The following is a 26717-nucleotide window of genomic DNA, read 5'->3' on the forward strand; positions in this document are numbered from 1 at the left end:
CGTTTAGATACACGCTACACGCTACACGCTGGATACTTCCAAACGACATTTTTTTTTTTAAATTTAAGTTTTTAGCCGAAACGTTAACTAGATATTTAAGTAACAGGACGACGTTATTAATTTAAAACTTACATATTTGGATTGAAAAAATGAAATTATATCATGTATTTAAATGACATTTTAATTATTTTTTTATTTTTATTTTCATACATACGGACACTTACAAAGGACACTTAGACCGAACTAGTTTGTATTTAATAACAGAGTTATTAACGGGTACACGCTTACCCAGAGGGGGATCGAGCAGTTCTACACGTCACTTTGGTACACACCAAATACACAGTCTGACAAGGAAACTGCGGGTTTATATATTCCAAGTCGGCCTAGCCTTCCGAGAAGAATTCCCGAAAGCTAGGCCGGGCCGCATATAAGGATTGCTGGGGACGACAGGTTGGCAGCAATATTGGGACGACTTTAGTGATGGGGACGAGATGCTGTAGTAGCACGGAGCTCGGTTTGTATAGCGCCCCGTTACATTTAGGGAAATAAGGGAGACGAGAGCTGATCTATAGAAGGGGAAAGTGTAGGGTTCTAGTGCTATAAGATGGAACGGAGAGAAGGGCTATCAGAGAGAAAGATAGGGACTCCCGCAGACATAAGGGCTACTGGTACATGCGTTTCAGTACAGCCAGAATACGCGCATTACAGTACATAGATTATGGTATGGAATGGTTCAACACAATTATCGGGGTATTTTTTTAAAGTGCCATGTAGGGGAGGGTGGGGGTTATTTGGACCAATTTTGGTTTTTCTCGTGTAGGGCCTTTTCTAATCATCTGATTTGTAAAATACAGGTTTTATTGTACTTGTCTCACTTTTTTCTATCTCCAGTATTTTTTATTTTATTTTAGAGTTGTTAGTTTACCCGCTACCGATTTTAAAAGTTGCGAAAAAAAAGTGGGCGTGGAAATTCGGGGTTTTTATGGGACAGGGTGAAACACTCTAAATTTAGCACTAAAATATTGTTATAAATTAATTTAAAAAATATCATTCTATTATAATATTTGCCACCTAGTATTTGTTTTTCGCTATGTATTTAGGTTATTGCTAAATTTAAAAAATAAATTGTTTAAAATTTATTATTTTCTCAGGGTTGCCACTGAGCTAAGCTCCGCTCATTACAGACTCCCTTTTAGTCCCAATTTACCCCACAGTTTCGTCCCAAATATCCCCCAAATAACGCTTTTGGGAAAGCTTGAATTATAAAACACATTTTTAAAGTAAAAAATTTTATTTTTGGTGATTAAAGATAAAAGGTATACCTACACTTTTGCTATCTCACTTTTCTTTTAAAATTTAGGAATTTTGAGTAATTTCCAAAAAATCCTGTGTTTGTTTAAGAATTTTAGAGGGCATTTCTTATTTATTAAAAAACTAAAAAACTTTAAGTACAGAAGTAATAATTTTTTAGGGAATAAAGTAGATACTTATGAACAACATCATGTATTAATTTTAGAATTTTAGAACTAAATTAAATATTTTTTAACTTGCTGTTTCACTTTTCACATAGTACCTAATGTGGACTATATAACCCCACCCTCCCCTAGGTGACGTTGGCTTTTATAAATACTAGTTTTTTTTTCTGAATGTTGGGTGAAAGGGGAGTGCATGATGAAGTCGTACTCTCTAAAATAGTTCTTTATATTGTTAAAATGATCTAACAGCGTATGTGTGCTACATCCTACATGGTAAAATAAGAATCTTGGGACATGGCAATGGATTTAAGAAAAATGACACTAGGGGAGAACTGGCCAGGATATGACAAATAATTGTTTCTGAATTTTATTCTCACCAGATAGACTCCACCAATAATGGGGTTATTGAATTGTCCCCTCCCCCCCCCCCCTAAAAAAAGCGAAACATTGAAAACCTTCTGAACGGGAAATAGGTAATATATCAGTGTTCAAATCTTGTCAAAAAGAGGAGACTGAATCCTCCTTGCAAAGTTCCGGTTTTTTCCCCATATCTCTCCTCCTCTTTGCGAAAGTGTTTTTTAATAAAATGCAACCAGAAATCTTCCCCACTCCTCTTGATTTTTTTCCAGCGATGTAACTTAAATTATAGAAATAACATCTATTATTTCTACTTTTTTTCACGAAATGGATTGGAATTGGACAGACGACTGCACCTGGTTACACGGGGTGAAAAATGTTTTTTGCAAAGATTAGCCAATTTTCATATTTATTCTTAACGCTATAACTGTAAATAAAACATTTTCCCCACATTGAATTAAACTGTCCGATTTGGCCCCCATACTGCTAAAAATCGCATTACATCCAAACTACACCACTTCAAAACAATTAAACTATGTTACGTTGGACAGACTATGGAGTATGTAGAGGAATGATTAGTGACACTTTTTTTGTTTCTTTTATATCAAGCAAAATATGAATTGCGTGAAATTTTACGCAGTTGAAGATAACATGAATACAAATATTGAGCTTTTGAAAGTTACAATGGTTCCGCAGAACCAAAAGTCGTGTGACTTCTCAACTAATGCGCACCGTTGTGGGAATTGGTGGTACCATAGCGCACCGTAGTGGAGATTTGCGGAACAACGGTAATTAAAAAAAAATCATATTTATAAAATGTATTTAATTGTTTTTTTTTCGGTTTTCAAGATGAGTCCGGTCTCTTCTATAGCAATTAATCTAAATTGAGAAATTACTTTATAAGACCTACAAGTCTTTTAATTTCTAATCTCATGCTCACTGCAAGGCTCTTTTGAAATACCAAAAGTTCAACTGATGTTGTTCAACAGGTGGAAGAACATTTGCTAGATTGGGAACTTAAGAAAAGTACGGATAGTGTAGTGTCTATGGATAGTGTCTATGGACCATCACATCTAGCCCGTGCCAACTTTGACAAGTAACAATCTTTTGCCTCGTTTCAGTTGAGTAATTTCAGAAATAAAATTACTACTCAACTGCATTATCGAACATTTTTGTTACAGTATGGAATATTTTCAGAATAAAAACATGTTACATATTGCTGTAAACCCAACATTAAATTAGGGGAGAAAAGGAAAGTATGGGTCCCCCCTTTTTCATACTTTCCTTTTCTCCCTTTTCTTCCCTCGGGCCAATTCTCTGAAGATTCGGTCGCGAAAAAAGTAAACAACAGGGGAAAACATTTTTTTAAATACAAGGAATGTGATCTGGAGACACAAATTGCTACACATACTAACCATGATGCATAGCAATTAACTGACACAAAAAAAAAATTAAAAAAATAACACACTGATACACAAAATCCACTTTGTATTTGGAAAACAACCTTTCAGCCGATACAGACAACCAAAACAAAAGCACAAAATGGCGGATATCGAAACAATTGACTCGGGAAACTGCGAGGTGAATAGCCTCTATTGCTAAGCATGAAGGCAACTTGTAGCCATCTATCATATTTTTTAGAAACTTTGTGGGGCTATTTGGGCTATATTTCAAAACTTTTAAAGGTAAAATATCACCCAGAGCTTTATAGTTCTTCGTCATTTTCTAACCGATACGTATATCCTAATGTAACCTCAAGTTCTGACGGAGGGATCTTTTGACAAACTACGTATTCCGTATTGCAATTTCGTTTCGGCGTAAAAATATCTGCGTTTTAATTTTTGTTTTCTTATGTAAAATTCTCGGGACATCTGTTCAACAAACTGAAGATGCTTATCAGGCATTTATTTATTTATTAATAATGAATCCTGTTTTTTGTTGTCAATCCTGTTTCAAATTGCCAACACTCTGACAATTATAAATAATTTTATACGTATGTGGTTCTTGCAATCTACATAGGGGAGGGGGGGGGTACTTGGGACGCGTTCATAATTTGACAAATGATTTTATAACAATGGTTTACAAAAAATGATTATATTCAAAAAGTTTCCAATTTTTGTCACTCCCAAGAAAAGAATAAAAATAAAAAATGCGGCTTTCTTTCGAGGATTTTTAAACAATAATTTGGTATTGTTCTACGAGTCAAGAAAGGAACAAAAAATTAATATTAGATAATGTCCATTGTTTTATTGATTACAATAATAATTCTGCCATGGTATATGTTTTTTTACCAATTTATTATGAGGACTATCGTCTGGGGAATCTGGGGTGGAATTTGACTGCAAGAGGAATACGAAACTGGTCCGTCGGGGAAACACCCTCTTTTTAATGGCGTCACCCCAAATTGTCTAGTACCCCTCTTTTCATTTCTGAATTTGTGCTACTATTAGGCCCACTGGAATTCAAAAATTGTTTTTAGACAAAAGAAGAAAATAAATATTAAAAAATTTAAATGTTTTTTTTTAATTCAATCAAACTGCAGAATAGATTGTGTTTTTGGTGGTTGTCCAATCTTTCAGACTTTCACTCGAATCGTCCTATTTCACCTCGTCTTTCAAAAACTCAATTTTAAAATTTTTGGAAAAACACTTAATATAATGAATATTGAATTGAAAATAAGATTTATTATTTTAGACTATTTCCCCCCTTCTATTCCACCCCACGGTGTTTTCACCATTTTCTTTTGTTTCATTTTCGTAGGAAGGGTAAATATTGCTTACTATAACAAAGGCGAAATTTTTCCACCTCCAGAATAAAAAATTAAAAAATCTAACGTGATATTCATGTAGTATAATTGAACGTGTATAACTTTTTTCATGGGCGAGTGGAAGGGAAGGGAAGAAAAGGGTTCATGTAATTTTCCCGTCCCCGCAAAAATAGATAGAAAATGAAAAAAAAAAGAAATGTAAAATAATATTTTACATAGTGCCGTAATTCTTCAGAGAAAAAATCAAGTAAAAAAAAATAAACCCTGCTTTACAATCAAAATTTGTTAGGATAGTAAAAATAATAAAAATTGTCCTTCGATTCGAAATAAATATAAATAATTTAAAAAATTTCTTTCCCTTATAGATAGGATAAAAAATACTATAAGATTACGTTTGTGATCACCGTCTGGGTTTTTAATCGGGATGGCAAAAGAATCATGCAAAACTATTAGAAAATTCAAAAGATTTTCAACGTTTACAACAACCCCAAGAAAAACTGGAAACGATTTGAAAAACTATTTTTCTTGTAAGGATTATTTCGCAGTTTCCGCACATAAAGAAGTGTCCTTGTCGATGCCATCATTGCTGAATTGGGGAGATCGCACTCTTGTTTATTTTTGTAGAGCAAAAAATAGCGTTCTGTAAGTTCCTCCCAACTCTGCTAAGCTATTATAATTCATTATCACAGTTCAATAGCTTATAGGCATTTAGCATTTATTCTAACATTGTGAGGTCTTATGTTGTCTATTTCTTCCGCTAGGAGGCTAGTTTAATTTCTCGGATAGTATTCAAATTATACGTATAGTGGCACCATTGTACAAAAACAACTCACAAAATAATTTCAATGAATGGATTAATTTCTCGAAATTTGTTGCGGTCATATTTTGTGCTCATTCTCCTTATAACTGACTTGATTTTCAATTCACTCATTGCATAATGCAAAAAGGATTGCCTTGTGCCCATAAACCTAAGTTATTTGATAGAGCTTTTGTTTGATATGGAAGATTTATCTTGTAAGATTTTTAAAATATAACACTATGATGGTTTCTTTAAAAAAAAGTTTACTGGTGATTTTAACATTCAATACGTCTGGTATATTAACTATTACTAAGAAGAAACACAAAGGTCAACTTCTCGTCCTTTTTCGAACAATGCAAAAAATAAAGTAAGAAAATTCTGTATTTTGTTCCTCCGTTGCTATTTAGAAGGGTTATAATATTATATAGTTGTACGATCCCTACTGCACTCGTTACGTTTACTACTTGGTGCTTACCCAGGTTAGTCCAAGTCGGCGCTCCGCCCTTCTCCTTTGCTGCCACGCCACGTTCCCTGACGCCTGTATGTGTCGGTTCGATCGGGTAAGTTTTGCTCTGCGACGACGACCGACGGGCGGCGACTGACGATAGCGACGTTGCAGTAGAGCAGTGGGGCAGCAGGGGGAGAAGTAGTGGCTGTTTAACGTTGGCGGGCCAACAGCCGTCTCGTTGTTGAACGTGTCAGAGAATTGGTGTGAAAGAGAGGTGGAAAGAGTCTGGAGGGTAGAAGGGTAGAAGAGGGAGTGTGGAGATCAAGTTGGCGCAGCAAAGTAATAAGACTGCAATCATTCACTGAAAAGTGCGAAATCCTTTCAATATCGTATAGTGCGTTCAGTTCAGTGTTCAAATCTGCTGTGTGTCAACATTTCATACAACGACGATAAAAAATCCTGTGGTCTAGATAATGATCTTTCATACAACATATGATCTCATAAAATGCCAACAATAATTTTTCATAGTGTGCAACTGGCATTAAAATTGGCAGGATACTCTATTTTTTCATTCAAGTAAACATTACTAGGGATGTTTCGCTATGGGATCCAGTTGGTAAGTGATTTTTGCATTCTCTTCTCTTTGTTTATTTTTCCGCTTCACTCTTCTTGTTTTAATGGAAGGTTTAAGGGTGGTCATCATAATTGCGTCAAAAACCAATCTTAATCTACCTGTCTGTTATGGAAAGCCCCTTCGGTTACGATGACATTTCATTTTCGTTGAATAGTAATTCCGTCTCTCGACCATCCTCGTCTGCATCTTTTGCCGCAGTGGCTTTACACACACACACCCACACACGCACAGACAGACATACGGCGACGTTATCGCTGCAGTGTTCCCTCAGTCCCTCTTCGTGCCTCCTGAACAGAGCTCTATAGAATATATAGTGCACACTACTGAACTGAACTAACCTCACTGAGGCGCACACAAGCGCTGCGTACACGTAAAGTACCATATAGCATAGTCAATCGAGTGTGTACAGAAAAGTGTTAGTCATCAAGACGGCCAAGTCGAATCCCAAACAGGGTTGCAGTTATCTACTGGCATGTTAGCAACACATAAAGAACCGTACACGCATTTAGGTAAAAAAGCACTAGAAAACATCAGCGGTGAGCAGACTTTATTAGCAAGGAAAGCAAGGCAAGGACGCGAATCCCCCACTGGTGTTTTAACACAAAAACAACAACTGTGGTAGCTCCCTCAAACTTATACAGATAACCGTCCTCCTATTTTCGTCCTTATTTGTATTGTGTATATAGTTATACAAGTATAGAGATAAATACATATGAAATTTATATATAAGTTCGTCTTTGTATACGCTTCTGTGTGTACATTTGGGACTGCGGGTACCTTGTTGTAGACATGCGCGTGCGCATCATCCTAACTGTGAATCTAAAGAATAAAACTGAACTTGATGCAGCAGTTGTGAGTTGTTGGATGTACTGCTGTACCCATTGCAAATGAATAATGGTAGCAGTGCACGTTAATATAAAAAAATAAGATTATTCAACATGCTGTAATGAACATTGCATAAGAATGTCATGAAGTTACTTTCCCAGGTACAAAATCCATTATAACATTAATATCGACCACAATTAAAATAATCGTAAATTACTTGCTGATATGTGCAGTAATCCAATGCATTAAACAGGGCGTTCGATATATGCGTATGATACGACTGCTTCAATATCCTTAAATAGTATTGAGTACTTTATAGATCGAATAAAAGTAAAAACGTGCGGATAAATTTTTTTCCAGGGAATCACGCGGTGACGAATCGCTGAATTCATCACGATTTCCCAGTTCAGCAACAGTAGACCAAGACAGAGTTGCTCTTTCTTCTCTATTTTTAACTCAAGTTGCCCCATATTATGAACTGGTCCACAGCATGCGTGAGGGACTAGATATTAATCGATAAACAAAATGGTACGGAGATTTCCAAACATTTCCGTATTAATGATATAGCCCACCGTCAAAAACATTTTAACAAGGAAATAAAAAAAGCAGGGCGTAGGAATTCGAATTTGTTGGTTGAGATTAGGTTTTCCTAAAAACAACAAAGTTGATCATTCAAAAAGATTCTGTCTGGTCTTTTATTTCAGAGTGTGACATACATGTATCCAATATTTTTCTTGGGTAGGCTAGTGTTGAGTTATAGAATATGAACGTTTGTATAAACGAAGCTTAAAAAATCATGTGTTGTCTTCAAATTACTTTCTTTTCAAATTAAATTGAACTTTGATACTATATGTTTTATTATGTTTGAAGTTCTTATTGTTTATAAATCCCAGTATAAAATAACTGAAACGTTGCTGACATCTTGTGGAATGGTTACATGGCACAGCTTAACGCAAGATCACACTAAAACAAGTTTAAACATTATTCTTTATTTGAATTCAGGCTACGAATCCATCCATGGGAGAATTTCTCACTTTGAAATCAATACGCTTGACATTAAATAGATAGTAATGTGTAGTTTGTTAGCAGCGCAAGACAAAAACAGTTTGATTACGGAAATAGTAATAAAAATGTAAGGACTATCCAACTATTGTAGTGGGTACAAGTTACATAATTATAAGATTATAGAAATGATAAGACAGAATTTCCAACTTCGTAGTAAGCGATTTGGCGATAACTCTGTACGAAGTTAACATGATTAAAGACATTATCACATCGCAACATCAATCGTCACATTGTATCAAATCAAAAGCAACATGTATATTAATTTTTTACAATTCGGCTCAACACTAATCCTGGTTCTGGCAACATCATTACAAGGATCGGGGTTGCGAATTTAACTGAAATTACCACAACTAAATAATGTATGTTTTATATTTGTAACTATTACATTAAACAGAACGTGTTTCCACTCACGAACGTTCGGTGCCGATTATTGAATCCCTCATGACGGTAAAATTGTTGGGGTTATGTTGACATTTGTCATCCAAGAATCAAGGAGACAGCGATCTTTTATATGATACCCTGTAGACTGCTATGCTGGACCAACACTGGTTTGCGGCTCCTGCGCAGTAGTATTGATTTAGACACTCTGCCTATGCATCGTTCAGACCGTTCAGAAGCGTAAAGCGCTCTTCTTTTCCATTGAAAAACATGAATCACGCTCCTATTATCAGTCCTATTTATTTTTATTTCATAACACTTCAAGTGAAAAATATGGCGTACATTTTTTTACATTGTTGGTTGTAAAATTTTCTAGGTATCCCTATCCCTTATTGTTGAACTCTTAACCAGGTTATAATTATGTCCTAGAAATTACTAATACCAGATCTAAGAGTACAAGAATTTACAATGAAAGCGTTCTTTATAATGTATAGTAGTTTGATTTCAAAAATTTCATTTTCGAACAATTCCCACATATCATGTGATAGAATACAAACGCATTCTTAGTTCATATGACGAGCATAGGTCTTTTTTCTGATAACTTTTTAATATGGTAATCATTACTGCGCGTATTTTTAATTTATTACTTTCGTCTTTAATTTAAGGTGTAAATCACGATACTATAGTAGAGACAAGTTATCACTTTACTGTTGAAAACATCAAGACTGATCAATAGGGCTACCGTAACTCCGTTTGACAAAAAGATATGGATCCGAGCCACGTCCCTTGATCCTCAAAGGTAAGGTATGCGAGATCCTGCAACGGACGCGTATGGACGTATTACTTTAAGTTACTAGAAGTCTATCGAAAAATTATCTAGAGCGACTATAAGTCCGAAAACAATATAAATTGGTCCATATTGTTTCATTTTCAAAATTTCAATAATCTACTTGGTTTAACATTGAAGTGCTCTTTCTGGGAGAAATATAATTCCGACATACATATTAATAAGTTTAATCTATCATGAACGAGACTATGATATTCCACGTCCATATATTATTCCACAAAAAAGTCGGGACTCAAGTCAGTTAAATGCGCTTTTCATCTATATATTGAAATTAATTTTGATAAATTTGGCCACTAATTAACTGAAAAAGAAGTGCTAGTGAAATTAGTGTGAAGGGAAATGCATTGTTTCACCATTAGCTTGCCTACTAATCACAGGGTCATCGAAAAGTTAGCATTTGTGTCGTTAGATGGTGTAGCGCTCTAGTTTTCCAACTTTCCAAGCATAAGAGACCCTTAGATACAAGGTTGGTCCAAACGATCGTTATTGATGTTTGAGAACACAGCTTTCGTAGGCCGTGGAGCGACTGTTAATAGTAACCAATTTAACAAAATCATTTGTTTTTTATCAAAGCCGATTACGACCCACTACTGAGGGTTTTCGGGATTGACGTGAAACAATTGTTACTGTTTCTTGTTTTATGTTCTTATGATCTTTTCTGTGGTTCATATTTTTAGACAACAATTACCAAGTTTATGATAAAACGTTGTCCTTTTTTAGGTCAACTTTTGTAGCTATGTACTCCTAATTACTTAGAAAAGGATTGGATATGGCTATACTGTTCACACTGTAGAACTCTTTCATAGTATTATCGTATTTTTGGAATCGGGTGACAACAGGAACGAAGGCGTCGCTTCGGGTCGGTTCTTTTCTCGTTTAAACCGACTTCCATTACACGTGCATAGTGTGACGTTTCGCACCTCTTTGGTCCATCACTGTTGTCCGGCCGCTTATATTTAGCCTCGCTTTCACTTTAGGTCCAGAGCTTCAGGACAAAAAAAAATAAGTAGTTTTCAGTCTAATGTACTTCAACTCGGTCATGGTTTGAAAATCCCTAGCGCATTTAAAGTATTCATGTTGGAATCGGAAAACGTGTGTTCAAAGCAAAGGAATTGATCTTTGAATATCCATTCTGATGTTATATTTACTGCAACGTTACCATAATTGCCTTACATCAAGGACATGACTAAGACCAATACGACATTGACTTAAAGTTGTATTAAGGATTCCTTATAACAATGTCCGTTTGATATATTTAGTATATTGTTCAGAATAAAAAAATCAAATTTGTGACTCATTAATGTTGTTCTTGTATGGTAGTATTAGCATTTTTTGGAATCCAAAAGTAGTCAGAGATGAGAAAGGAAAGGTTTTTACCTTTTCACTACTAAGCAATACAATTTTAAACTGATCAAATAGGAACACTGGGCGATAAAGCGGGAGTGTGTACAACGATTGCAACTTGTATGCGCGATTCTAGTATGGTTTGTGTGTTTGTTTGAGCAAGTGTGCTGCCCACAGCCACTTGCTTCCTTCTGGGCATGTGTCGAATAGCAGACTAGGGCGGTAGAACACCACCCAACTGGGGTCTAGAGCAGGAGCAATGGCGCTATGTGAATAGGTCTCGTCAGTCGTATCCCTGCTTCGTGCTGTTCCAACCGGCAAGTTGCAGTTTCCCGATCCTCAATCCGTCGCTCTTTCATAAAGATTGACAGGGTAAAGTTGTAGATTTATTTCCTTTTTCTTATTTCGGCTGGTTTTCAGGGGTGGGGTGGAGGGAAGGCGAAAAAGAAGTGAAACTCCAGCATCAGTTTATCTATTAGACAGTGGGAGTATTAATGGCGAAACCATTTCCCCTTCCCCGCATCACGTTATATTAAAAGAAAAAAACGAGATCAACATACTACAGTTTAAAAAAAAGTCAAACTACATTGGTGGAATTACATTTATTTCTCATTCCCTACGATCATTTGGTTTTTTCAGACTTTCGTTGTATTTATGTGATGTTCTTCTACTCGGTACACACACAGCGAGCTAGACCGCGCCGGAGCGCGGAGGTGTGTCGTTGAGGCGAAACGATTGTCAGAGATGGCAGTATTTCTGAGGCTGCCATTGAGGCAAGTCGGGTCACAACAGCACATGGTGTAAAAGGTGGCAAAACTATCGACCTGACCAAGCCACTACATCTAAGTGCCCCGTGTATCTATGTGCCTATGTGTTTGTGAGTGCTGTGCCATTTTACCATGCTGATCGAGGTTAGGTTTCGTGACACTTTCGGTTACGTCAGACTAGCTGTCGGATGATGTATAAGGTGACAGTTGAACAAAAGAATGCAGCAGCAGCATCGGCTCCCAAGCTAGTTTTGTGTTCTCACTCTGTCTAACACTTGGACTGATAGTCGTCGCGCCAACCCGTCTGGTTGGAGAAACCGTCAATACGGTACAACCAGAGGCGGAGCAGTCCTACTGTCTGCTGCATCTGTGCCGTATTTCTTTCCCTCTTTGTTTTATTCTGTTATAAAAAATACGCGCACGAGCTACGTCACAGCTTCATTTTCGTCCACCCCTTTTAATTGTGCGTTAGAATTCGACATCAATATGATCATAGTGCTAAATCTGCAAGTGAAAGTCGTTGCTGTTGGCACCGACTTTTGCCTTCGAATCTCAAGGGCGTAGCTATTGGCCCCCTTGCCCCACGTTTTGGCCGTCACTGTCGTCGCAATGCAGGCTTTTATTATGGTTGGCGGGTAAGTCTCTTAATCTAATATTTCATATTAATAGATTACTTCTATGTCAGGTCTATAAACAACTGAATAAAGTCTTATCAAAATAAAGAGAAAAGAAAATAGTCCATGAATGTTTTGGCTTGCTTCTCTAACAATGTACCGCGTCATCCACGAGCTAATCCACCTGTTATGTGGGGAACTGTTGTACAACTATATGGAACGAGAGTCAGGATGGGACGGATTGGTATTTTGGATTCGTGCCGAGAGTCACACGTACATAGAACGCGCCTCGTCAGCCCAAATACAAACAACCAGTAGTCAAACGTGGCCAAATTTTCACAGTACTGGAAACGATTCAAAAACTAATACTCTATGCTTTCCACAGTCAAGCCTTTCAACTCTATAGCTTCCAAACAGAAGTTGAAAGCCGAAACAGTTATTTTCGCTTTGAAAGCTTCGACCGCAGTCCAGGACTGTGACTTGAGGAGATGCAATCAAGCCACAGCTTGCCTTAGGTTATATTTAGATGTATGACAGTGGCGAGGAAACAGAAGCTAAAAAAAATGGGAAGAAGGCACATACAGACACTTTCTGGCACAGTTTGACGTTAAATGTTGAAATAGCTCGTTCTTTTCGATTCATCATCGATCGCTACACACTGGTGTCACACTGGTTTGTTCGTTACCTGCAACAAAAAACTTTAGGACAATTACGCGTACTGTCTATTGGCTTATTGACGACCTAATTTTTCGGATGAGTCGTCCATACCTCTTCTCAACACTCTCTAGATGTCGGGGATGAAATTAACCTAAATTCACAGTCTCTATAAAACTCGACGACTGCCAAACGATACCCTAAACAGAGTACAACAAATAGGTCGAGAACAAGACGAAAGCTCAAAGCAATGTTAATTTTGCATAGTCTAAGCCTATGATAGCTCCAACGAGTATTTGTACGCATAGACACATAGTTCAACATTCGAAAGACAAATCGATAGTATAGTTTTAAGTCAGCAGTTTGGGTAATTATTATAATTATTGACCACCGCCATTTAAAGTGGTAAATATCAATCGTGAAATCCCAATACATTTATCTAGAAGGATTTTTAAATTTGGACGATGTAGTTGGATGTTACCCGAGTGAGAATATTCTAAAAAAAGGTGATTTAGCCAAAATATGACGTTCGGCATCGCTCATTTTAAGTAGCATTGCATGTAAAGGGTTATTTAAATCACTCGGCAATGTGAACCAGACTGAATCAACTAATGATCAAGTTTCATGATAATTAATCTAAAGCATACAATTTGGTAGATAGCAACACGAAAGTAAACCAAGTCACGATTTGTTCTTCGATCGTGTAACAATAAATTAACAAAAATGCAATCTACGTGTTCCCCGCATTAATACCGATAAAAGCGTCACTAGCCATTGATTTGTTTACGTATTCAAATACCAATGATATTTCAGAAGCAAAAATACGGCGAACTAAGTTATGGTCCATCGAATCTACTGAAACTGTTTCTAAGTTATCCTTGTGTTTGTTTTGTTGTACTTTCTAACAACACACAAATAATTGTACGCAGGAATTTTAAATAAGGGTTGCTGGTCATCTATCTTATTCCATTGCAAATCTTTTCGGATTTTACTTACGTAAATTTTACTTTCGTGTGCTACCTGATTTATTGACGTATTACACAAATAGGACAAATTTACTTATTGGTGCAATTCAATGTTTCTTTTTTAAGAAGTTTCTTTAATATTTTTGGTGGCTGGGTTAGCTTATAGATGTATAATCTGATTTTGGGGTTAGTAAAAAATTGTGGGTTTGCCATTTGTACTGTCGAGATAAAGACGAGTATAGCTTATATGTAATTAGTGGTTTCCCAAGCTCCTTATGGGGTTCTTAAGTTTTTCCTCGTAACCGTTCGTATGATGCGGACGTCTTACTAAGCTCGCTGAGATAGGAACAACCAATCTCAGTTCATTACTTTGGACGAACTACATGGAATTACGATTTGATTTACAACAATAAACTTGTAAATGAATGTTTTTATATCTCGCACAACAGAAGAAAATAATAACACTCTAAGTGTTCATATAATCAGGGGGAAAACGCGAAGTAATAAAGTGCTAAAATAAATTCAGATTGCTCGCTTTTGTAAGCAACAATCTACAAACTCGAAGCACATTGAAAGAGCCAAGAAATTTCTGCTCGCTTTGCATTCCATATGATCGCGTTGGCACGAGAGCCATTCCTACAGCTCCCCTTAAACATGACTTTTTTGTCGACCATCTCGAACAGAAGACATCACAGCATATACAAGGTTGATGGATAAGGTTGTCTCTGGGCATCTTGCCGATGAAGGCTACTATGATGACGATGAAACTACTAGCACCGCCTACCTCGTGTTTTACAAAATTTCTCGTTCACTGAATCTATGTTTTTCTATTTCCCAATTCGTTTACCTGATTTTGCTAAAGTAAGCAAAGCAAATAAAGCAATAAAGCAAAAGTAATAAAATCAGATTTTTTTCTACTTGTAAAAATATTATTGCTCCTCTGTGACTTGGGGTTGAGAAAATATCCTTTAGAAAATTTTCGAATTCCGATTCCAAGGCACCATGACGGGGATGGGAGCCTAGAGCTCATTTGTGAAAGCTATGCGACGGTAACTATGGGTGCCAGACCTCGTGACACATTGGCTATGATCTGGCATTCATAATATAGAGAGCGAGATTGGGGACCAGAAATCCTGGGGCAAGAGAGACCGTAACGTACAACACCCTCCCCTTATCCTTCAGCGTTCACGACGTCTTTTTTGTCCCAATTATTTTTCTTAGCATTCCTCTTTTCCTTTTTTATTTCATTCACTTATTAATCTTGTTCGATTTCCAACTTTGCAGACACAGCTATAGAAATTCCTTTCTATATCATTTTAATATCTAAAATAACAGCACCAGCAAGCGTGTCGGCCAATCCAAATAGTAGATCTTGTTGTGGTTGGCTGATGCAGGGCTTGCGTTCAGCCGATTGAACAAAATAACTCAACAAAGTCAAGATAGATAAAATGAAAGATTGTCGGGACTTTTGGCACGCGGGTAGAGCGTTGGTGGCGGTACTAGCGGTAGCAAACGGCATCGTAACGGGTTCAAAAACTCGGTATACGAGGAACCTCTGAGCGGATTAGACACGCGATCTACCTATCGTTGACTATATATTTCTCTTCCTGGCACGTTGGGAGCCCCAGTCGTCATCTGCACTCGTCGCTGTGTACTGTTAAGGTGCTCAGCTGTTACTGCGAAACTCTTTCCGTCAACCGTGCCATGTCAAATTCAACAGAATTCGTTCCGGACTCTTATTACATTCCTTAACTCTGTTACTCCGTTACTGTATTACCCAACTCCAACACACCTTACAAGAACGGGAAGGCTTCTCAGAGTTGAGCTGAATCGCGTGTTGATGTCTGGCAAAATATTGCTGCCCTATTTTTCCTTGACGAATCAACAGCCTCCACCCCACCTCTACCCTACCTCTTTCGACCTAGACTTTTCATGGGCAGTATCAGCAGTGGTATACTAAGGAAATTGGGAGTGTATTCAAAATCAACACGACGGTGGTGGGCAAAAGCAGCTGTTCGTCTGGCGGATATGGATGTGGCCCAGGTGACGTTGAAGATAACTGTTTAGTGGCTGAGTGGGCGACGTTTGGTCGTCACTCTCTATTTCGAGGCCCCTTGATCGTTGGGAACTATGCTTCAACCAACCAAGCGATCCATATTTGAAGATCCATACAGGAAAAATTGTGTCCTAGTGGTTCTGTTGGGAATCTATTGTGCGTTGTGCCATAATCTTGGTGACTTTTCCTAGCTTTTTGTGATATTGTGACATTGTGACCTTTATCTCACACAAAGACAACGCAGTGCAGTAGGCGCATAAAATACTCTGAAGTTGGGGTAACTGTGTCATTAACATTTGAATTTTGAATTCGAATCATAGAGAACTGAAGCAGTGTCATTTGCTTTTCAGTCTATTGTTCACTGGTGTTCGTAAAAATAATAATTTTAAAAGTCATAAACGAGAAAACAAGATCTTCAAAACACATCAAAATTCAAAATGTTGTGTTTGAGAGAAGAGCTCTGTGTTGCCCCATTAAATACCTCCACATCGCCCATCCGGATGCTCTAATTCTCATATTGATGTGAGAGGGTGAATGGGAATCAAGTGACCACCGCATAATGGCTGCTGCTGTGGCTGGCTTGTACGGATTAGGTGACGAGCATGCACGTTACTCGCGATTTGTGTAAGTACCGTGGTACCAAGACTAAACCAAATATCTGAATTCTTCATTCGTCCGTAGACACTCACTGCCACATTTCTTATTTGTTTTAATTTTTGGTGATTCATGATTCTTCTCCAATTCTTTAAATTAGTAAAAAAAAATCTGTTAAGTACTATCCATTTATTTTTAGTAGATAATGATATTTTAAATTTTTATTGGGCAACATTACGTATTTTATCTTGGCAGTTTTGTTAAAGCAGAGCGATGAAAGCGAAGTCCAATGTTGCCAGTGAAAAAGCGTGGTTGCCACTGTTAGCAGACAGCAATGCGGCACAGTACTTTGTGTGTAAATCAGCGCATGATACATAGTCAATACCCCTAACATTACAAACCAAAACCAAAAGGGTGGGTCTTGTTGTAGTATCACTGCAAAGCTCATTTCAGTGTAAGTAAATAGTATTGAGCAAAACGACGATGCGGTCTAGCGCTGCTAGATCTCAGTTCCATATCACTTGTAGACTCTTTTCAATCCATCCGTAGTTGGCTCTTAGTTCTGCATAGAAAACAGCATCGAATATGGAAGCGAAATGGGTTATAGGAAATTGATTTAGTTTTCATTTTTATTTTGCTTTATGCCTCAGGTGCAATTACAACTCAAAAATTAAACCTAATTTATCTAATACTCCTGCTAGCCCTAATTTAAAAAGTAATCATCCCAGTCAACATGTTCCATTCAATAATATCCATAAATCCTGGCTTTTGCTTCTCACCAACTGCACGATTGGATTGTGGATTCCTGTTTGTGCCTATGTCTACGTCCATCACGCGTAGCAACATAGTGTAATACTGCAATTCCACATACCCCGCACTATGGTGCAATTTTGAATTAAATTTCGTCATGCTAATCATGTGAACTAGAAATGCAGTCTATCGTCACAACTCTGTAGACTGGTACTTTCTTGGGCTGACCCCGGTTGGAACCGACGAGGATCGCGAGTGTGGAGAACAGTGAAGGACGCCAATCGAGGTGCATGTCATTTTTATGGTATAAAAAATCGTGTGCACATAATAGTGCATGCGGTGGCTTGCGTGTATTCGGCAAAGAAGCGCAGAGGGAATGCGGATGAACTGAGTTGAGTGTGTGCTTCGTGGATAGCCAGGAATAAATATGTACTATGTTTTATTTATACAGCATGCATACTGTAGGACTTTGGCCATGAAGGCTGCAATGGTTGTATCCACAGCGCACATAGCAGTCTGCAGTATATTCGACCAGTTGAAAGCAAATCCGTACTTTGGAGACCATCTAGTCCAAAAGTGATTTCCCTCAATTTTTAGGAATGAATTCAGTGTAATCGTTTAGTGTATTATTTGAGCTTCCTCGCTGCAAGACGCTGTGTCGCTTGATTTCGCTGCTCATTGTTTTCAAGCATAGCGCTCTAAGTAACCACACACCTCCTTGCGTGTAATGTAAGTCTGTTGCACAGGTGTTATAGTTCCGAAAAATAAAGAAAAGCCAAGGGAGGCAGACTTCTATGTTGGTACATGCATATCTGCATACAATCGCAGAGATAAGCAATCGTGAATGTGTCAGAAACACTGCATATTTCATTTCACTAGTGGGACAACAACGTTTAGCACTTGAAAGATGAAGTTTGTCTGATAAAAGACGGAATTTAAAAAAAAGAATTTCCACCAGATAAAAACATCCTTACACAGCCCTATACAATCTTTTGTCAAGAGAAAAAATTTTGAAATGGTTCATCAGAACGATCACTAGTCAGTGAATCCTGTTAGCACTTTGCAACATCATCTCAGAGCGGCAGAACTGAACGAGTTAGTATAAGGTTAGAGTGATATATCTACTCTGATGCAATGACAGTACTAAGAACCATAGCGATACGACGGCATTTTTTCTTAGGGCTCAAGTATCACTGTACATCAGATAGAAGCGAGACTAAGTGGCCATGGTGCTGATGATTCCAGCCTTCCAAGTTCTGAGCTGAAATCCTCCAGTCTGGAAATTTTCTCCTTGCAGCTGCAGTCTGTTTTGCTGATCGATAATAGAGGAGAGCTTCCAGCCAACCCAGAAAAACTCGCCGGATGCCGCTAGGGCGGGGCTAACGTTAGTTTCGTGTCTAAACAGATAGATGGTGCTCATGAAAACTGAAACATTCTCACATTCTAAATTCATGTTGAAATTCAGCAATACAAAAGTTCAAAAATGTTAAAATGTATGAGGAACCCGAGAAACTATTGTTATTTCTTCTTCATAACATTCGGATAAACTATGAAAATTGTACGTTGTAGTCAGCCAGCAGATTCAAGGAACTTAACGACGCAGGATTTAAAGGATTGACAAAAAATAAGATAGTGAGACATATTTCTAAAAAAAATACGATGGAAAAAAGCTTGTTTTGAGCAGTTGGTCACTCCATGTCTTGCTTCAGAGCACAACTTGTCGATCAGCAGGATTTTGCTACTGAATGAATTTGATAGAGACCCGAGGTTCTACGAGACAAGAGATAAACAGAGCGATTCTTTTCTAAATAAAAAAAGAAGTTCTAGTTCTTGTTCCATCTTCCGATTCCGCACCCCAACCTCTTCCCGCTCCCTTACTCGTTCCACAACTCTTCGGTCTCCGCCCTCTCGCGATTTTCGTCCTAGCACTGCTAGTAATAAGATGCTGAACGACTGGACGCCAACAGCTGCAGTTCATCTGCACTGCAGCAGATTTCGTCCCCTTCCTTTTCTCCCTCTCTTTGGCTGTCTACAATACTAACACTGTACCTCCCTTCCCCACAATCGTTTGCCTCTGCACTCACGCTACAGTTAGAAGTAGTGACTAGAACTCGATGACTAGAACTCATACACTGTTACTCTTCTCATCCACTCTACCATTTGTCTACTTATAATTTACCTATTTCTCATTCCAAATATCCCTAGTTCTGATATTTATAGTTATTACTGCAATCCAAATTTCATTTATTTACTTTTTAGAATCTTGTCAAATCTGTCTTTCGCTTATTAATTGCAGAATCTTATCTGAAATTTGGAATAGCACCACCACTGAAAAATTATTCAACTTTTGTGTTCTCTCAAGTTATTTATTGTTTTAATTGAAATTCCATAATTTTTTTTATATCGGTAGGGGTATAGCTTCTAGATCAACAGCAGTATTCAACTGAATCAATTTAAACTTTAAAAAATTATTTAAAATATGTAAATTTTTAATTCTATTTTGATCATAATGTTTCCGGTTAAAAGTTAAATCTTCTATCAGGTCAGCAATTGTCACATACACGAAAAACATTATGTATGTATGTGACAATATTTATGGTCATTTGCTTATTCATTCATTTCCAATACATTAAACCTTAGGATTTTAGTATTATACATAGTTGTCCACTTAATTTATGATTTCTTTTTATGGTTATGATACTTTTGTGTCGTAACGAAGCTAACCACATTACACATAATAAGGGCACACAAAAGCAATGTAGGGAAACCGTCAATTTGTTCGATTGATCGATTTCTTTAACCTATTGTGACTTTTAACAACATTAAAGGAACACATCACTCTTTTACCTCCGATGTCAATGTTCAATAACACGGTGAACCGCAAAACCTTCGTCCTTTTCATACTTCCTGTCTACAGTGTCTATTCGTTATTCTCTGTCTACCTTCTTGTCTCCCTTTCCTATCTTACACTCTTTTTACTACGCATGTTTGTCGTACTAAGCGGCAAAATCGATGACAGCAGCGAAGGAAAGAGGAGACAGTAAGATCTAGAAACAAGAGGTCGGTTGAGAGAGCACGTGCAAAAGTTGCACAGGATCCGCAAGTCCATGACTCTAAACAAACGCAGGGCAGAATCGAATAAGGACCAACCCGTTTTTCTAAGTGTGTCCTTACAAGTTTTGAAACAAGAGGGTGGTGAAAAGAGGTACATGAAGAGCTAAGGGTAGAAGGAGGTGCTGTATGTCTGGAAGAACAGAATAATAATAAGAAATTGAGATAAAGAAGGTTAAAAGAGAAAAAGGAATTGGTGGCAGCTGCATTATTGTAAGCTGGATCAATGCTAGCGACATGCATCCTGTATCATCCTGCTCAATTGAACCCCGCTTCGCTTTCCCGCCTATTGCATACTTACGTGAAAACAGACCGCCCCTTATCGCAGTGGCAGCAAACCTCTCAGTCTTCCATATGCCATATTTCTCTTGCATACAACAGATCGGATGGGATTTCTCGACCCGCCGACTGTGCACCATCCTCTACAGTCGATGCTATGCGTCTATGCAGGGGCTATGCATCGATTCGCTCTCATACAACAAGGAGAACGGCTGCAAGAGTAGCTGCCAACAGAACTTGGAAACCGACAAACCGTAGCTCCCTGCACAGTACACACACGCACGCATATGCCAACGGCCTCCTATAATCAGCAGTTCTGTGAAGGGAACAAGACCATGTGAACGTATCTAGAACCAGCGCTCCAGGTGGCAAGTGGTTGATGGTGCACTGGTGCAGTGGTGCCTTTAATCATAGAATTTTAATCAACTTTTCGATTTATTTAATCATTGTATTACTCGTTATTTTGAATTTGACATTATATTAAAACATTCAGCACATTCCGGTGACCAGCGGTGGTGTATTCGTAATGGTGACAACTATTTTACCCGAAAGTACAGAAATCAGAATCTATTGATAGAGAATCACGAAATGATTCAACAACGGTTTTGTAGAGTTTATCTCTTTACTTGTGATGACTTTCTCCATTCAGTACGGTGACACGAATTTATACTGAAAAAAAGCTACAGAATATACAGTCTCTTAACGGCCTCATCTCTATCATGTGCGACATGTTGTTGGTTATTACATTAAGTCATCGATTATTTTTTGACGCCCATGCCAGTTATGGAGGGGGGAAGAAATTGCCTAAACTTCGTAAAGTAATGTTTACCCACAAATGATATATTTAACATGGATGGATGCTACCCAGTTCACCGTCGGCACAGGTATTAAATGTCATGTTTTCAAGCAAGGAAACTGTCTCTTATTGCGTGTTGATAAGACCTCTGGATTCCTGGGTTTATCAAGGAAGGACATAGTGCCCACATTAAGATACATTCGTCATTATCTTGGTAACTTTATCCTTTAACATACAAGTTTTAAGCCCCCTACGTTTATCGAAAACAACGAAGTAAAAGTGAAGAAATATCTCTTGATTACAAAATCATCCAGTCAATATACTTTTAATTTCATTTATTATTCCTTTGATCTGCAGCGTATCGAGTGAAAAAAATTATTAAATAGTGCTTTCTAACATACTCCACCCAAACCAATACACCCAATATATGTCGTATCTAAATATAGGGCGGTAAATCTGGACTGGCAACTTGTACAGTATATACACTATTGTGAAGCATAGATCGATTATTGTGTTTCGAACGGGTATCAAAAACAGACAAGAGTACAAAACCCACACGTTGGTCTAGATCGTATACATGCTGTATTGTCAATATTATTAATCAAACAAACGCTATCCGCTATCGCTGTTCGAAGTAATGTAATAATAAACTATACATTCTTTAAAAAATATAATTCTTCCAATTCTGACAGAAAAATAATTCAGCCCCTCCTTAGCTTGGACTTGAAGTAGCAGCAAAGTTTAATTTTTCTATTTCGCTTAGCTCCATTAAAGAAGAATATAATTTTCTTTTTGGCACAATAATTTACAAAGGGGTTAGTTATATTTTCTTATTTTTACGCTTTATAATATTATCTAGAGTCTAGACTGCCAAATTATTTCTTTCTTGCTATTGAGATTCGGATTTAAAGGATTTTTAAAAAAATTTTCAACTTATTCTGTCTTAAATATTAAAATACAGAATATTACCGATAAAAAAGTTTTTCGTAAAAATTTTTTTAGGAAAATGATTTTTTCAAATAAACGGAAGATTATAATTAAATTTTGTGTAAGTAGTTATACACGTAATAAATAAATGGTAATATATAAATTTTTGAAATAAACTGAATGATTTGCCGTTACAAATAATATTATTTAGTAAAACTTTGAGCCTAACTTAGAAACACGAAAAAACGAAAAAAAAACAAGAAATATCATTTCTGTTGTATTCTCGCGATTCACTAAAACTAAAAATTCACAAACAGTAAAATGTAAAAAGCAACAACAACAATAAAAAGACTTCCAAAATCGAAAACTCTTTGAGGTTTAACCACGCAATCGCATATATTTATTTAGTTGGAAATATTTAGAAGAAGAGAAAGAAATTTTTTCCAATATAGGAAAAAATTACGAATGTAAAAAAATATTTTGATGAAATGGAAATGTGAAAGAAATTAAACCACTGAACTGAAGAAATTATAAATTATATTCAGGTCTCTGCCCAAATTGGCAAGTCACGACGACGACGATGGACTTAACCCAAATGGCCAATTCCCAGGGGTAGGAACCTTTGAGCCCATTCCACATGACCACGATTTTTGTGAACGCGTCGTTATCAATGTGAGTAACTTGTTACAATTTAAAATTATTTCTTTGTGTTTTTCAGTAAGTCGATAACCTTTTCAAAATCAATAAATTTCTGGAATTCCTTTAATCATATATTTTCTAGTACTATTTTTCCAATGAAGTAAAGAGTACTAAATTTCAAAGTGATTTACCATTTTTATACCTTTTCTTAATAAAATCAAAGTCAAACTTCAGATATTTTTTTAATTTGGATGGTTGCCTGAGTTCTGATTACTTCTGAATTACGTTTCCTGCATTTGTATTTTAAATTCTTCTACTTTTGGTGAAAATTTCCTGTATTGAAATAGGTGAGTGGACTAAGATTCGAAACCCAACTTCGTACTCTTAACCAGTTTCCTGAAACACTTTTGGGTGATCCTGCTCGACGGATTCGCTATTTTGATCCACTGAGGAACGAATATTTTTTCGATCGCAACCGGCCTTGTTTCGATGCTATTCTGTATTATTATCAGAGTGGTGGCAGATTGCGGAGACCTGTCAATGTTCCACTTGATGTTTTCTCCGAAGAAATCAAATTCTACGAACTTGGTGAAACAGCCATCAGTAAATTCAGGTAGAATTGAGCCAGTCGGCTGGAATTCTCGGCTTTTATCAAAATTTTATCACCATTTATTCCTTCAAAACTCCGATATAGATTAATGGTTATAGTTTTAATCTAATAAGCATGTCCTTTTTCGATTATTTTAGGGAGGACGAAGGCTTCATCAAAGAAGAGGAGAGACCACTACCAGAAAAAGAATGGAAAAGGAAAGTGTGGTTGCTTTTTGAATATCCGGAAAGTTCACAAGCTGCTCGTGTGGTAGCCATTATCTCCGTAGTGGTCATCCTCCTTTCGATTGTTATATTTTGCCTTGAAACTTTGCCGGAGTTCAAGCATTACAAACTTTTCAACGCCACCAACAATCGGACGCGAATCGAGGAGGACGAAGTGCCCGACTTCACAGACCCTTTCTTTCTCATCGAAACAATCTGCATAGTGTGGTTTACTTTTGAAATCATCGTGCGCATCATATGTTGTCCAAACCAACGAAACTTTTTTAAAGATATGATGAATGTTATCGACATAATGGCTATCATTCCTTACTTCATAACGTTGGCCACTGTCCTAGCAGAAGAAGAGGACATTGACGACGGTATTCAACGAGGGCCGCCTCAAGAGAGGAGTAGCAATCAGGCCATGTCATTGGCAATTCTTCGAGTCATCCGACTTGTTCGAGTGTTTCGAATTTTCAAACTCTCTCGCCACTCCAAGGGACTCCAGATTCTAGGTCGCACGCTCAAGGCCTCAATGAGAGAACTAGGACTTTTGATTTTTTTCTTATTTATAGGTAAGCAAATTGATTCTATAACAGTCTATATTTCAGGGATTATTGACAGAAATATAAATTTCTGTACATTTTACTGGAAATTTTCCACATTACATAGTCTAAATTTTTTAAATACGATATTAACTAACAATAGTTTTTCGCCAAATAAAAAGTTGCTAACTAACTATTTTAAGTAATTAGACATTCTGCTTATTTCGAGAATTAGAAAAATAGTATTTACTTATGCGTTTCGTTAAAGATACGGATTATTTCAGAAAACAAAAAAAACGCTTCATTTTGAGGAGTATCTACGCACACAAACAAACATAAATACGGGTAGCATTGTATGTAAATTTCGTTGATTCCTGTTTCCAGATTTCCAGATCCCCATAATTTCGGAGCAAATTTGTGGGTCTTTAAAATGATCACGGTTTTAAAAATGAGGTTGCTCTTACCCAAACTAGACTACCCTACAATTTTATTTTGGTTGTTTTCGTTGTTGCTTACGGTGTATATTGCCAGGTGTTATATTATTTTCGAGTGCCGTCTACTTTGCTGAGGCGGGCTCGGAATATTCCTACTTCAAATCCATCCCGGACGCATTTTGGTGGGCTGTGGTTACCATGACCACCGTCGGTTACGGGGATATGAGGTATTTCCAGCAGTGTAATATTTACACTCTCATCGACTCAAGCCAATACGAGTTCTTTTATAATATTTTTAACGAATCAACAAACATGCTCTGTTGGTTCGTTTATTTTTCAGTTTGTAATTTCTTTCACTGAATCGTTTTTTCTTCGCAAAAAATAATTTTCGTCATCCCGATGTGTCTAGTGTACTACTTTATTCAATCTTCTATTTGGTTCAATTTATCGATCGTCAAAATGTTCGTTGTGTAGATGTTTTTGGATAGTTGAGCACACCGCAGCAGCTCGTGCGTCTGTGTCAACCTTTTCATTGTTTCTTGCTTTGTTCGTCGTCCACACATACCGAGGCCTCTTCGTCATCTTTCGTGTTCTTTTTCTCTACTCGTCTTTCGACTCTTCATATCCCTTTCCTTCACCACACAAATCTAATTAATAGACAACGAGAAGAATCTGGTTCGCGTAGCTTTGTTTTAAGTTAATTTATTGTCGTAGGTTAGATAATTCGGCCAAGGAGTTGACAAATATGATTGTTGCTTTGCAATCTGGTGTTCAAATGTTAAATCAGTTCTTCTGATTGACGAAGTATAATAATAATTCATATTGTCATGTAGCTCTAATGAATGACGGACCAAAACTGTAACGTAATTATCGCCAAACGTTGTCAACTCCTAAACTGTTGCAATTTATCTAGCTAGATTACATCCAGAAGAAGGATTATTTGCAATTGTTTTAGTCTTGTTAGCTGGCACATCGACTTTTACTTTTTACTAGGCCTACCTTTTTTTACATTTCCCCCTCAAATTTTTTTTATAAAAAGTTCAATATTTGAGTATAAGTATTTTAGTGTGCTATTTTTTGTGGCAATATTGCTATTCTTTTAGTGTAGGCGTACTATTAAAGTTTTTGTCACACATTTGAGTGGACCGCTATAATAAAACAATCTTTGATTGATTGAAGTTATTTTTAAGGAAATGTTTTGGGTCCAAAAGGTTGGCAATTGGTGTTGAAATAAGTTGTCCCATTCTTCTGTATTTTTTTCTACTGACTAATTTTACACTTACGTCAAAGTAAGATATTTCTTAAAACGAATTGGGTAGTTTTAAAATTTTAAACCCGCGGCACCGGGTACTTTTTTCTGTTTATTTATAAATTATGTATTCCAAACAACTTTTATATAAAAATAGATAGACTAGATTACAGTACAGTATATGTTAAAGAAATAAAATCGTAAGAAATTTCAAAGAAAATTCATGGATACCTTCAATGCAAAGGCAGGACAAAAATTAAAACTAAAATTGAAAATGAAACCTTTGCTAGCGCAAGTTCACCAATTTATACTGTATAGAGAGCGTTCATATGTATTTAGATTTGTGTTCATTTTGAGTAAAAATCTTTGTCGTTGTAGAACTATGAATCAATCAAGTTTGTTGTTTGCTTTAGAGAACACAGACATTGATCCGTTGATCACCGGTGGATTTTTAGTCGTCAATGTTTAAGAAGTTATATCCTTTTGAGAAATACTAGAGAATTCGAAAGAAAATTAGAAATCATACAGTACAGCTTATTGGTACTTTACTAATTGAATCCGTTTGTCAGTAAGCAAAGAAAGAAT

The 26717-nt window shown here is 36.9% G+C and overlaps 1 protein-coding gene across 8 annotated transcripts in view; it reads left to right on the top strand.

Moving 5' to 3' along the window:
* Positions 1-26717, top strand: part of LOC124338019 (potassium voltage-gated channel protein Shaker-like) — a 35402-nt gene that overhangs the window by 3304 nt on the left and 5381 nt on the right. For 3 of the 8 annotated variants that reach the window (XM_046792045.1, XM_046792044.1, XM_046792039.1), the window contains exons 2-5: positions 22998-23124; positions 23439-23704; positions 23839-24479; positions 24981-25110. In XM_046792045.1, the coding sequence (XP_046648001.1) occupies positions 22998-23124; positions 23439-23704; positions 23839-24479; positions 24981-25110 (1164 nt within the window). Of the gene's footprint in view, positions 1-5593; positions 6463-11334; positions 12342-14849; positions 16620-22997; positions 23125-23438; positions 23705-23838; positions 24480-24980; positions 25111-26717 lie in introns of those variants that run through there. The other 5 variants (XM_046792043.1, XM_046792038.1, XM_046792042.1 and 2 more) reach the window with 4 other exon arrangements.

This window comes from Daphnia pulicaria, chromosome 4, assembly GCF_021234035.1.
Source record: "Daphnia pulicaria isolate SC F1-1A chromosome 4, SC_F0-13Bv2, whole genome shotgun sequence".
Taxonomy (NCBI): Eukaryota; Metazoa; Arthropoda; class Branchiopoda; order Diplostraca; family Daphniidae; genus Daphnia; species Daphnia pulicaria.